General features: G+C 34.8%; 2 protein-coding genes across 2 annotated transcripts in view; both read left to right on the plus strand.

The window, feature by feature from the left end:
• Positions 1-14,368, plus strand: part of LOC109360826 (probable protein arginine N-methyltransferase 6) — a 16,489-nt gene extending 2,121 nt beyond the window's left edge. The window contains exons 3-11 of the mRNA XM_019605968.1: positions 36-104; positions 1,742-1,777; positions 2,575-2,640; positions 5,095-5,163; positions 9,914-9,991; positions 10,368-10,446; positions 11,337-11,431; positions 12,834-12,918; positions 13,106-14,368. Coding sequence (XP_019461513.1) covers positions 36-104; positions 1,742-1,777; positions 2,575-2,640; positions 5,095-5,163; positions 9,914-9,991; positions 10,368-10,446; positions 11,337-11,431; positions 12,834-12,918; positions 13,106-13,404 — 876 coding nt within the window. The 3' untranslated portion in view covers positions 13,405-14,368. The remainder of the gene's footprint in view (positions 1-35; positions 105-1,741; positions 1,778-2,574; positions 2,641-5,094; positions 5,164-9,913; positions 9,992-10,367; positions 10,447-11,336; positions 11,432-12,833; positions 12,919-13,105) is intronic.
• Positions 13,753-14,412, plus strand: part of LOC109359756 (probable protein arginine N-methyltransferase 6) — a 13,168-nt gene continuing 12,508 nt past the window's right edge. The window contains exon 1 of the mRNA XM_019604450.1: positions 13,753-13,767. Coding sequence (XP_019459995.1) covers positions 13,753-13,767 — 15 coding nt within the window. The remainder of the gene's footprint in view (positions 13,768-14,412) is intronic.

The raw sequence follows: 14,412 nt of genomic DNA on the forward strand, positions 1-14,412 counted from the left end.
TCTTCTCCCTAAAGCATTATCTGCCTTGCCCTCAGGTGGTAGTTGATGTGGGATGTGGTACAGGAATCCTTTCTATATTTTGTGCTCAGGCTGGTGCGAAGCGGGTAAGCACTTTCATATTGACATTGGTATATCCTTTTTGTTGACATGCAGGATTGCTATTGTATTTTATTTATTGAATTTGTAAAAAACTTTTTTTTTACTTTCCTTCAAATATTAGAAACAACCTCTCTGCTTGTGGGGACAAGGTTGTGCACATCTACCCTACCCATTAACAGGGTTGCGCTTTTTTGTTTCTTAAAAATCCTTTTTTTTTGGTTTCTAGCTCTCATGTGATATTATAGTTTTTGCGAAAAACAAACTTTTGGTCCCTTAATTATTTATTTCCTCAATTCGGTCCCTCAACTTTGTTTGCGCTTCCATGTTAGTCCTTCCCTGAATGAGTTTTTTGATGCTGTCACCAGATCCATTAGTTTGCTGATCTGGCCTCAATACAATGTTGTTTTGGACACCATCTTCTTCCTCCGCTAGTCTCAAGCTTAAGGGGAGCTTTTACCGCACAGTTGTAAGACTCACAATGTTTTATGAGACTGGATATTGGACGACAAAATGTCAACAAAAGAATAAACTCAATGTAACAAAGTGAGAATGTTATGTTGGATGAGTGGAAACATACAATTTGAATTGAGCAATGTGTGTAGTGGGTGCGGTGGTGGTGAGGCAGCTTCGTTAGTTTTGGAGAAGGGTGTGACACGGTGGTGATGGAGAAGGGGTCTGAGAATCACCATTCTCGACTCCAATTGTGGTGGCACCACTCATTACAAACTAGCCATTATGGGATCAACATTGAGAAAGGGGATTAAGAAACCCCAAACTAAGGAACTCACGCAATCACTTCCTGTGGCTATAGAGGAGATGGTGGAGCTCACTACTCTTGGGGTGATGGGGAATCTGATGGTGGCTGGAGGAGCCAAATTCCTGTTTAGCCTTTTGAATGCTTTGTTTGTGTCCGAGTTTATGATTATTTGTTACGGTCTGATGTTCTATTGGTTTATGTACTGCTATGGTTGAAGAAGAATGAGACTACCATAGGAAGAAGATGGAGCCTAAAACAACGTTGTATCGAGGCAAGATCAACAAGCTAATGGATTTGGTGACGACGTCAAAAAACTCCATGACAAAAGGACTAATGTGAGAACCTAAACAAAGTTAGGGGAACAAGTTGGGGGACCAAATTGAGAAAATAAAATAAGTTAAGGGCCTAAAAGTGTGTTTTTACATATATTCTTATTCACTGCTTTTTAAATAAAAGAAAGGTCATTGTTTGTGGATGCTTCTTCATTATGACTACATTAGATCTCGCCTATTCTCTGTTTCATCCTTTAAGTTTGCAGTTGATCAAATCTTGACAATAACAGGAATTTTATTGAGCTTTAGCACCTTGTCGTATCAAGGATAGGTTGCTTTTCTGCCCATATTTCTTTCCGTTTCTATTTTTTTCCTACCCCTTTGTTTTTTATTGCCTTTCTTATTTTATTAATTGTTGAAGATCTTGGGTTCTTTTATTTAAAATTAAGATAGTTGACTCATTCTCTTTGGGATTATGTATTTTTATTGCTGTTTTTGTTAGCCATGTGTGTTTTGTTTTCAAAATTAGGCTTATAATCTATTTGTTTCAAACTCTATCTTATTCCATTATTCAAGGCGCATGCATGATATTGTGGAAATTTTGTCTTACCAGGTGTATGCCATTGATGCCAGTGACATTGCCCTGCAGGTAATTGTCAAAGACTTATTTTTTATTGGTATAAGCTTCCTTTATTTCTGATGCTAATAGGAAATACTCGAGTTTCTATTTGTTCCAATAAGCAACAGTGTTGCAGAAAGCTTTGGATTGTTACAATTAAGGTCATCATAAAAAATAAACTAAAAAATGCTATCTATTGTCTTTGTATGGGCAGACAGTGGAAATATTATAAGATGCTTTTTAGATATTCTAATAATTATTTCTTCTTAGTTTTTTCTGTTTTTCATAAATATAAAGCATTGTAATTTATAATTAATAAATAGTTTTCTTTTTGCATTTACTGAATTATTTTACTTCGTTTTTTATAAAGCTTATGTGTGAGGTTTGTTTTTGAACTTCTGTGCAGACAAGTTTTTATTTTTTTGTGCTCTTGAAAATATAACTGGCAGAGCAGTGGTCCATCTCAGTTTTTCTATGATATTAGAATACTAATTAATTTATTTGATCTACTGCCAGTGTAAAGAATTTTTTGCATCAGCAGTAAACTGATGATGCTACTGATTTCACGAATTTGAAAAGCATTTGCTGCAAGTAAAATACTTCAATTACTCTGATAATATAGTTGCTTCCTGTTTAATAATACTGTATAGAGGTTTACTTGGATGATGAATCAAACTTCAAAAGCCCATAATTTACAATGTAGGGATTGATTCCGTTGCTCCTCTATAACTTTGGTGGTTGAGGTTTTAATGCAAATAAGTGGTTTATCATGTTTGGTATTATTTTTGGTCTTGAGTTGTTGGTTAGGTGTTTTATTTTTCATGCAGGCCAATGAAGTTGTGAAAGAAAATAATCTGTCTGATGTTGTCATTGTATTACATGGACGAGTTGAGGTATGCTAACTCCAAACGGTTCATGTCTTATAATCTTTTGAAGATGCCATAGTCATACTTCATATTACAATGGTCTAAATATTAACATGGTGTTTGGCCTGTACAATGATCAAGCCATGTGGATATTTATTGAAATCATGTTCCAAAAAATTTGACTTTAAAATAATATTGTTGGTGGTGCAAATTAGTTAGTGCGCTAATCAACCAAGTAATATAGACTTTATATTAGAAAGTAGCGTGTCAATCCAATGGATTTGATTTGAAAACTAATTATATGTTAATTGAACTACCAAATAATTTTGGCATAAAGCAGTAATATAATAAAATAATTTAAGTTAAAAATAAATAAAAATAAATTTAACAAACAAATAACTAGTCTAACTCAAAAATATGAAAAGCTAGTTCTATATATAAACATACATGAAAGAGCCAAGGTTCTCCATAAAGCAGCTGAGTTTGGCTGTTGTATGACCTTTCAAGTTACATGACTTCCTGCCTACATGTTTTAGGAATTCCCTATTACGATTATCAACTCCTATATATTAAATTAGAGTGCACTCTCTTCAGCTTGAGCTATTTTCCATAACATCTCTCCTCATTGTGCCATGTTCATCTTTTAAATGCTGTTTCAACTTTGCTTGCATATTTTTTCATTTAGTTGCATTCATAACTAATATTTCTCTCTCTCTCTCTCTCTCTATATATATATATATATATATATATGGGTACAATTGCCCAATTTCTTTTGATAAAGGATTATCATTTCTAATCATTCCTATAAGTAGAAAGTTGCTTGCTTATATTTTCATTTAATTGTATTCTTTTCACGACTAATATTTCTATATTCTTTAGAGGGTACAATTACACACTTTCTATTGGTAGAGGACTAGCGTTTCTAATTATTCTTATTACTATAATTAGCATAGTTACTATAAATGATAACTATAATTGTGTTGTCAAGTCACCTTATGAGCTCGAAACATTCCCGATGATGTCTTTGGAATTTGGGTTGCTTGACCACATTAAAATATTTGAAGGAACCAATTTTTGAACCGTTGCTTACTCTCCATTGAATCAGCATCCGACAATTATTAGATGAACTTTTTGCAAAAACAGTTTCCACATCTAGCCAGTTATCTATCCATTGTTTTTCAATCATTGTTCTATCATTTTACAGAAAACTCTACCATGCTCGCCATGGCTATTATTCCAGGTGAAAATGACCCTTTATATCTCTTGTCTTAACACTAATATCCTCCAGAGTCCTGAAAATCCTGCATATTTGCTCGAGTAACTGGAATCCCTCCAAGTTCTCTGAAGCATTTATGACACTATTGAGTTCTCCAAGGAGCAAAAGTCACAGGCTTCTGGTAAAAAAAATGAAAGATCCCCATATTCGGCACCCCACCCCTGGCTTCCCCGACTTGAATGTGATTAAGGAACAACCAATTTTCATCATCAACACTTCCCCATATTCTTTATTTCTTTGGATAATTTCATTCATAACAGTAAAAAGAGGATTTGCCACTAGTAGTCCAATAGTACAATCTCTGTTGCGATTCTGCCTCCAATTCAGCTTCCCCAGCCCACAAAACAGTCTTCCCTGCCTTCAAATCAACACAGCTCCCATTTTCTCCATAACAAGCTTCTGATTATCACTTCCCATTCCAACTTTCGCTATTTCTGGACAAAGATTTCTAAAAGGAAAGCACTCACACCTATATATTAAATCAGTTTAATAGTGATTAAATTTGTTAGGCTAATCCCATTTACAAAATAACCCGTAATTCTGAATATTTTCAACATTTCAATTTAAACTTCAAATTTATTTATGCATATCTTCTTTTTCATTTTAAACTCTTTCTTGTCTTTCGTTTTTATATGTTCTAAATTCAAAATACCCGTGCACTCATGCTAGTTGAACTATAACAACTAGCTAACACAACTGCCAAATTATAATTCTTGACTCTTACTACTAACTCAAATCCATTAGGAATCCTTGGGGCTTGCAAATAAAACATTAGAGTTCTCAATTAACATAGATCTGAAGTACTACTCAGAACCAGAAGCTGTGGAAGTTAATTCATTGTTTTGGAAATGTAAAGTATAAAAATACTACTAAATATTTGCTTTTCTACTGCTCCTGCGTGAATGAGATTCGAATATGAGATTTATATGACTTTGCTGCCTTGGGTTCTCCAACCAAAATAGGCATCTATTGCGGTGTGACTCTCCCGGGGTTTTATTAGATACTGCATTCGAAACTAAACTTCTCCACCTTTTCTCTCTATTAAAGTATGTGGATAATATTTGTGTATGTTTAGTTTATATATTGTTTTATGCAGATCTACTTTACTCTGAAATTTATATGATTTTTTATTTGTCAACTTCATGTTAGCTACTAAGAACCAGCTGTGTCATTCTTATATTTACCTTAGGTTATGGTTTTTGCAGGATGTTGAAATTGACGAAGAGGTGGATGTTATAATTTCAGAATGGATGGGCTATATGCTTCTATATGAGGTGCTAACTATGAATTAAGATTCTTGTGCCTGTTTGAGTAAATATTCATTTTGGCAGTTGAGATAAATTATCATCATATTAGTGGAGGAAAACCTTAAATTACATTTCAAGGGGCTGAATTTAATAACATAAATGAATTGAAAAGAAAGTAGGTTTATCATCATAGTAAAAGAAATAGATGTGGAAAACCTTACAATTGTGTACACAATTGAAGATTAAATGAGCTTCTATATAGGGAAAACAGAGAAACGAAAAAGAAAAGCAGGTGATCCCAGAATTAACTAGGAATCCTAAAATATAGCAATAGTAATAAAACAGAATAATTGACCTTAATCTCTCTAACTCTGAAATGCTGTAATTTCTCATTATATTTTGGGATTTCTTTCCATCCAGATTAGTGTCACGATTTATCGAAGTAGTTAAGGCATGATTATGTTCTGTTGAGCCAAATGAGAGAAGAGAAACATGTGATGAAATCCGTACGTTTCAACTACATAGCTGATGCTACTCTATACACTTAGTTTAATAAACCTATTTACTGGATGTGATAAAATGTTATATGCATAAGCAATATCTACACAATAATTACAAGGATTCTAACATTACCCGTCAAGATGGAGCATATAGGTAACATGTAACATGCTTGTTACACATATACCTTATCCAAGGACAGACGTGGTGAACACGTTGCTAGTTGATCATTAGAGTTGACAAAGCTCGTGGTAATATCTCCAGATAAGATCTCCTATCTAATAGAATGACATTCTATCTCATTATGCTCTGCCCTCTCATGGAATGTTGGATTAGAGGCGATGTGCAATGGGTACAATTGCCCAATTTCTTTTGATAAAGGATTATCATTTCTAATCATTCCTATAAGTAGAAAGTTGCTTGCTTATATTTTCATTTAATTGTATTCTTTTCACGACTAATATTTCTATATTCTTTAGAGGGTACAATTACACACTTTCTATTGGTAGAGGACTAGCGTTTCTAATTATTCTTATTACTATAATTAGCATAGTTACTATAAATGATAACTATAATTGTGTTGTCAAGTCACCTTATGAGCTCGAAACATTCCCGATGATGTCTTTGGAATTTGGGTTGCTTGACCACATTAAAATATTTGAAGGAACCAATTTTTGAACCGTTGCTTACTCTCCATTGAATCAGCATCCGACAATTATTAGATGAACTTTTTGCAAAAACAGTTTCCACATCTAGCCAGTTATCTATCCATTGTTTTTCAATCATTGTTCTATCATTTTACAGAAAACTCTACCATGCTCGCCATGGCTATTATTCCAGGTGAAAATGACCCTTTATATCTCTTGTCTTAACACTAATATCCTCCAGAGTCCTGAAAATCCTGCATATTTGCTCGAGTAACTGGAATCCCTCCAAGTTCTCTGAAGCATTTATGACACTATTGAGTTCTCCAAGGAGCAAAAGTCACAGGCTTCTGGTAAAAAAAATGAAAGATCCCCATATTCGGCACCCCACCCCTGGCTTCCCCGACTTGAATGTGATTAAGGAACAACCAATTTTCATCATCAACACTTCCCCATATTCTTTATTTCTTTGGATAATTTCATTCATAACAGTAAAAAGAGGATTTGCCACTAGTAGTCCAATAGTACAATCTCTGTTGCGATTCTGCCTCCAATTCAGCTTCCCCAGCCCACAAAACAGTCTTCCCTGCCTTCAAATCAACACAGCTCCCATTTTCTCCATAACAAGCTTCTGATTATCACTTCCCATTCCAACTTTCGCTATTTCTGGACAAAGATTTCTAAAAGGAAAGCACTCACACCTATATATTAAATCAGTTTAATAGTGATTAAATTTGTTAGGCTAATCCCATTTACAAAATAACCCGTAATTCTGAATATTTTCAACATTTCAATTTAAACTTCAAATTTATTTATGCATATCTTCTTTTTCATTTTAAACTCTTTCTTGTCTTTCGTTTTTATATGTTCTAAATTCAAAATACCCGTGCACTCATGCTAGTTGAACTATAACAACTAGCTAACACAACTGCCAAATTATAATTCTTGACTCTTACTACTAACTCAAATCCATTAGGAATCCTTGGGGCTTGCAAATAAAACATTAGAGTTCTCAATTAACATAGATCTGAAGTACTACTCAGAACCAGAAGCTGTGGAAGTTAATTCATTGTTTTGGAAATGTAAAGTATAAAAATACTACTAAATATTTGCTTTTCTACTGCTCCTGCGTGAATGAGATTCGAATATGAGATTTATATGACTTTGCTGCCTTGGGTTCTCCAACCAAAATAGGCATCTATTGCGGTGTGACTCTCCCGGGGTTTTATTAGATACTGCATTCGAAACTAAACTTCTCCACCTTTTCTCTCTATTAAAGTATGTGGATAATATTTGTGTATGTTTAGTTTATATATTGTTTTATGCAGATCTACTTTACTCTGAAATTTATATGATTTTTTATTTGTCAACTTCATGTTAGCTACTAAGAACCAGCTGTGTCATTCTTATATTTACCTTAGGTTATGGTTTTTGCAGGATGTTGAAATTGACGAAGAGGTGGATGTTATAATTTCAGAATGGATGGGCTATATGCTTCTATATGAGGTGCTAACTATGAATTAAGATTCTTGTGCCTGTTTGAGTAAATATTCATTTTGGCAGTTGAGATAAATTATCATCATATTAGTGGAGGAAAACCTTAAATTACATTTCAAGGGGCTGAATTTAATAACATAAATGAATTGAAAAGAAAGTAGGTTTATCATCATAGTAAAAGAAATAGATGTGGAAAACCTTACAATTGTGTACACAATTGAAGATTAAATGAGCTTCTATATAGGGAAAACAGAGAAACGAAAAAGAAAAGCAGGTGATCCCAGAATTAACTAGGAATCCTAAAATATAGCAATAGTAATAAAACAGAATAATTGACCTTAATCTCTCTAACTCTGAAATGCTGTAATTTCTCATTATATTTTGGGATTTCTTTCCATCCAGATTAGTGTCACGATTTATCGAAGTAGTTAAGGCATGATTATGTTCTGTTGAGCCAAATGAGAGAAGAGAAACATGTGATGAAATCCGTACGTTTCAACTACATAGCTGATGCTACTCTATACACTTAGTTTAATAAACCTATTTACTGGATGTGATAAAATGTTATATGCATAAGCAATATCTACACAATAATTACAAGGATTCTAACATTACCCGTCAAGATGGAGCATATAGGTAACATGTAACATGCTTGTTACACATATACCTTATCCAAGGACAGACGTGGTGAACACGTTGCTAGTTGATCATTAGAGTTGACAAAGCTCGTGGTAATATCTCCAGATAAGATCTCCTATCTAATAGAATGACATTCTATCTCATTATGCTCTGCCCTCTCATGGAATGTTGGATTAGAGGCGATGTGCAATGCAGCTTGATTATCACAAATCGGTGTCATCTAACCCCCCCCACCTCCCCAAAATCGAGTTGAATAACTATTTCAACCATGTGAGCTCACAAATGGCAATGGCCAATGCTCAATGTTCTCCTTCAGTACTTGTGACCGCATTTTTGCTTGCCTTTACATGATATCCGATTGCCCCCAATGAATACATAATATGCAGAAGTGGCATGACATAAGCGAGATTTAAAATCTGAGTGCATCTTTTGGCATCCAGTTGAGTGCATCTCTTTGCTAACCTTAACAGTATAATCCATCGGCAGTCTACAGTAGACTTTCCCTGGAAGAAGTGTAACTAGTTCCCATGTACCACTGCGTTAAAGTGCACACATCTCATCAACAATAGATTTAGGAATGGACACAGAAGACAAGGAAGAAAGGCAAGCATAATGCAAAGTAAGTTGATGACAAACTAAAGCAACATAAAGAGGAGAAGGGTTGTGAGCAATCCATATATCTTTTCTATGGGCAATGGGAAGATCAGGCTCATGAGGCAGTGCCAGAGCTGGTAAAGGATGAGAATTTGGAGGGCCGACAGGCTTCTCACCAGTTTAAAAACTACTTCAGAACTTCAAAACTCATTCCTGGGGGTGTGAAAAAAAGTGTTCAACCAAACAGCACTGTAACTTGAATTGAACCACACCTTAATAACCCATTTTATTGAAATTAGTTTTCTACACAAACCAGATTACATTTTACACATGGTTCGATTTTATAACTAAATTAATTTATTGAAACTAATTTTTGCAAAAGGTCATTCGAAGTAATTCTTTTTCAATGTTACCCTTCATCACCTCTCCCCATCCATGCTCCCTCTCCAGTCCTCACTGCCAACGCCAAGCATTGCTAACTTCTTCACTGGAGCAACACTTTAACAACCCTTACCTCCATTGCATATCCACTATCACTAATCCCTCAACTCACAGGCCACCATGCTTCCCTGCATCCTCCACAACCCAACCACAACAACCTTAGCTGCCACTTCAGACGACGTTGCACCGCTGCATGCTCCAACCACCATGAGATCTAACTTTTTGATTGCATTTGGAAAGAGGTACTGATTTGGTTAAGATATTCAAAATCTGTTGAGTTTTATGGACCAGTTTTATTAAAGTGGTTTTAATTGGTTTTTTTGTACACCCCTGTTCTTTGATTTCAAAATTAGCTTGCATGTTAAGTTACTCTGAGACATCAGCATGACATTACTTTCTCATCTTTTCACAGTGGATCCACTTCTATAATTTATATATGCTTGAAGATTTTTCTTTTCTTGTAGAGCATGCTTGGAAGTGTTATTACGGCCAGAGATCGCTGGCTCAAACCTGGTGGTCTCATTCTTCCTTCAAACGCAACAGTATGTTTAATTCTTTCTTTCTAATATGAAGACATATTTTATAGTCAATATCTCTTCTAAGTTGTGAGACTAATGACTAAACAAAGCTTAATTTTTGTATTTTGTTTGAAGTTAATTTTATAATGACTTCAAACAGTGGATCAGTATTCTGAATCTGAACTGTTCTGTTGTCATACGTACACTAAAACATATAGTATACTACAAATGGAGGTCAAGTTGTAGTGTAGTACTACTAGTTCACGCCCAGCCTAATAAGGCTTAATGAACCTAATGGAATTTATTGATTACTAGATTTAGTTTATCTTGTAAAAGATAATGACCTTTTAGTATCTTATTGAAGGAAAAAATGCTGACCTATTGTTGTACTTTTTTCCAGTTGTACATGGCCCCTGTAACACATACTGACAGATACAGTGAAAGCATCGACTTCTGGCGCAATGTTTATGGAATTAATAGTGAGTGCCCTACTTGGTAAATTATATGATACACTGGCTTGTTATGTATACATCCATTTCGAATTGTACTTACAAACTTTATGCTAAAGTTAGAAAAGGCTTTTTTGTTGTAGAGGTTGTCTACTATTAATTATGTCATGGAATAGGATTGTGTTTATGGTCTCTGTTTGGTGCTTTAACCTTTTTTAATGGGAGTAACTGTCTATGGATAGAGATATAAATGCTTGATTATGTTGGAAATGTCATAGTCAAAGAGTGTCAGAAATCACTAATTAAGTCTCAATTCATGAACATGTAGATTCATGTACCTAGGTAGTATTATTGTTATTGTTTCCAATTATTACTGCATGTGTAAATATCAACATGATGAGTGCAAAACCACTTCAGCAATTTATGCAACTTAAGCAATTCACAACACTTTTGTCTATTCTCTCTTTTCCTATATAAAACCCTTCATTTCAACATGATATCTGAGCAGTACCATCCTCCATGAGCTGTCCCATCACTTTTCTTCTGCTGGGTTCCATAAAATTCATAACCCTTGGCTCAAATAGGCTCAGTCTACCCAACCTTGTGCCTTTCAGTGGAGCATAATGCCAGAGCTTTCTTGGGTAAGTTTCTGGCATTTTCTCTTTTGGAGAATAAAGTTGTTTTCTCTGTAAATTTTTAGAACTGGGCCAAACATCCTAGAAAGTGTGGGGCCTATCTTGTTTTCAATAATAATTTTTTAGCTAGTTAAATGGTAGAGACGTAGAGTTACGTGTTAGAATTGTCAAATGATAGATCTCTCTTCAATTGTATTTAACTTTTGTGGATGTAATTTTACTATTACTGTTTCCTTCTATCTGTTACTTTCTTAACCACCTTTTTATTACTGCTTTCGGCTGTAGTGTCTGCCTTGATACCATTAGCAAAACAGTCTTCATTTGAAGAACCTTCTGTGGAGACAATAAGTGGCGAAAATATTTTGACATGGCCACATGAGGTGAATCCACTGGTGCTATTATTGCTTTTATTTTTAACATATCTGTGCAACTTTCCAAAGTTGAAGTCCATGCTCCTCTAGGCTATACATATTATTTTTCCTGCGGGAGATGTGGTTTGAAATTCATTTCTGAAATAGGATCAAAAGAAAGGTTGGTAACTTCATGCTTTGTTACCTAGTTCATGGTTTAAGTCTAGATTATCCTTATAATCTGCCACTCTTTGCTAAATTGATGGTTTTTTTTAGTTTTTATTCTTAAAAAGGGGTCTGTTGCCAGCATAACACTGTAATATTCTTGTCCATATTATGAGCGGGACTCATTCAAGTTTTGAAATGTGGGGTTGGGCTTGTGAAATTCAACATTGTACAAATTGCCTAAGGCTTTAGACATTTGCATTTGTGCACTACAAGCTTTATTTACTTTCATTTATTTTTCCAACAATTCTCTTCATCTTAATGAATATAATTTTTTATCCCAATAAAAAATATTTTTTTCCACTGAGCAAGCTATGAGTACTGGATAAATTGCAAAGGACAGTATCCAGAAATCTGAGTTTGTACTTTAGTGAGATCAACATGGATCACTGGTAATCTTTGTCTTATAACCATTAACTGAATCAGAGGCTTGGTAAGAAGCAAAGGCAATGCCTCATTGAATTTGCTGTGTGCAGTAATTTGGTTCTTATGGTTGAAGAGAAATTCTGGAATCTTTAAGGATAACTTGTATATCTGCATATCATATGGACAATAAAATGTTATTTCTTCATCTTTATAAAATTTCTGTCAGATGTATGAAAGTGTGGTTAGTATTGCTCTGTCTTCCGCTTTCTATACTTTTTATTATCTTTTTTCCTTTGCGGAAAAGAAAGTTTAGACAGTGGGGTTATTCCAAATTCAGGGTCACCTCAGAGGTCTCGGGTTTGAGTATTTGAGAATGTAGCAGCGTTAAATACTTGGTTGGGAGAGCTTTGCTGTCCACAGTGGTCCTACTCGGCTTAAGCAGGGTTGCCTCCATAGAGGATACCTATGGTTCAAATAAAAAAATTCGTAGCATTGACTCAGTGGTACATCTGGGTGAACTACAATGAAACCATTGGCAGGAATCGAACTAAGATCTTTGGGAGAATGCAATATTCAATAACTCTCTCCTTATTAATTTACTCTATTATTAAATGGAGAAGAAACAAATTGTGGTTAGACATTATTGTTAGTGTCAGTTAGCAATGGTGCTAGCTATATGCCATTTATAAACACGTGAATTTGCTTAGATAAAAAAATACTATTGGATCAGAATGTCTAGTTTATAGAGGTCTAGATTGTAGATACTATGCATATTGTTTCAACTTTTCTCCAGTCTAATATTCAGTATCATTTTTAAGAAATTGTTCCTTTAATATTACAGGTAAAGCATATTGATTCTTATTCTGTTTCCATCCATGAGCTAAAAACTGTAACATCAAAGTTTAAGTTCAGTTCAATGATGCGAGGTAAGCAAAAGTCTGTCCTTCTAGTTTATTGGTTTCTGAATTCTTTCCTTGCTGCTAATAGTTTAGCTTCCTTCCTTCCTCTTCAGTCTTCACACTGTTCTCGTCCAAGTTACTAACACATTATTCTGCATTTAAAAATATTGAAATATATTGCTATTTGTTGAAATATATTTCCTGTTCTATTCAGCACCACTACATGGTTTTGCATTTTGGTTTGATGTTGAATTTAACGGGCCTGCAATAGCACCAAGCAATTATCTTTCAACTTCAATTGTCGACAATCATATGGCGAATGGTAGTCAGAGAAAAAAGAGGACAAATCCTAATGAAGCGCTGGTCCTGTCCACTGCACCTGAGGACCCTCCAACACATTGGCAGCAGGTGCCTTACTTTTTTCATTCCAATTTCATAGAGGGTGAGTCTCGACACAACGGTAAAGTTGTTTGCCTTGTGGCCTATAGGTCATGGGTTCAAATGCGAGGGTAAGGCTACAAACAACAACCCTTCTCAGATCCCATTAGGTGGGAGCCTTGTGTATTGGTCCCCCAATTTCCAATTTCTATACGTTCTAGTTTCATTGTTGGGTAAAGTGTACATTCTTGTCTTGTGGCAGTACTTATCTTAAAATCACATATGGAAACTAAAATGCATAACAACATGTCTTTAATCTGGTTGATTTTTTTGTATCCAATTCTTCTACAGTTTAATGTCATCTATATGTTTATGCCACACTAGTGTAGCAAGGCTCCTAGCAGTAGCGGGTGACACATTTTGTGGTGCAAAACTACATTAAAGCATAGAGCACATTAAAATATACTAGAATATACTGGAGACATGGATGTGATTGAAGTTAGAGGTTTAATCCTTGACATGCTCACCTATCCTTTTCCCCTACTCAAATGCTTGACTCCAATGAACCAAAAAAGTTTATAAAAGTTAATGTTATATAAAAATAGTAAATATGCTTATTATTACTAAACATAATTTAGATTTAAATAGTTTGTCTATAGAAATGATTTATGATAGGAGGTTGTTTGACCTATATGGCCGATTCCACCTAGTAGAAAAAGACTTGGTTGTTGTAATATTAGAAATAACAATGGATGCCCCCCTTGGACTTCTCACTTAGATTTTATCGTAACATCAAAATAGTCCATTTGTTAATGTTTATTGGAACCCAATGGATGTCATTTCATGAACAAAAATTATCGACTGTTACCAATTTAATGTCACAATTCTCCAGGAACAAATTGAGTTCTGAAAATCTGTTTTGGGGGTTTAACACCATATGATAAAAAGGTTAGAGTTAGTGGTGGAAAGCATGTCACCCTTCTTTCCTTTACCACATTCCGACATTATTTGAGTTAGTTGGATGCTTCTATGTCAAGACCTATGGGTTTTAGGAGACAGAAATGGAGCAGGGGGTGGTGGGAGTGTTCAAGTGAAATGAAGCCACACCTTGCACGATGTTCCTTTTTTCCCTTTATTTTGTTT

Source organism: Lupinus angustifolius, chromosome LG11 (genome assembly GCF_001865875.1).
Source record: "Lupinus angustifolius cultivar Tanjil chromosome LG11, LupAngTanjil_v1.0, whole genome shotgun sequence".
Taxonomy (NCBI): domain Eukaryota; kingdom Viridiplantae; phylum Streptophyta; class Magnoliopsida; order Fabales; family Fabaceae; genus Lupinus; species Lupinus angustifolius.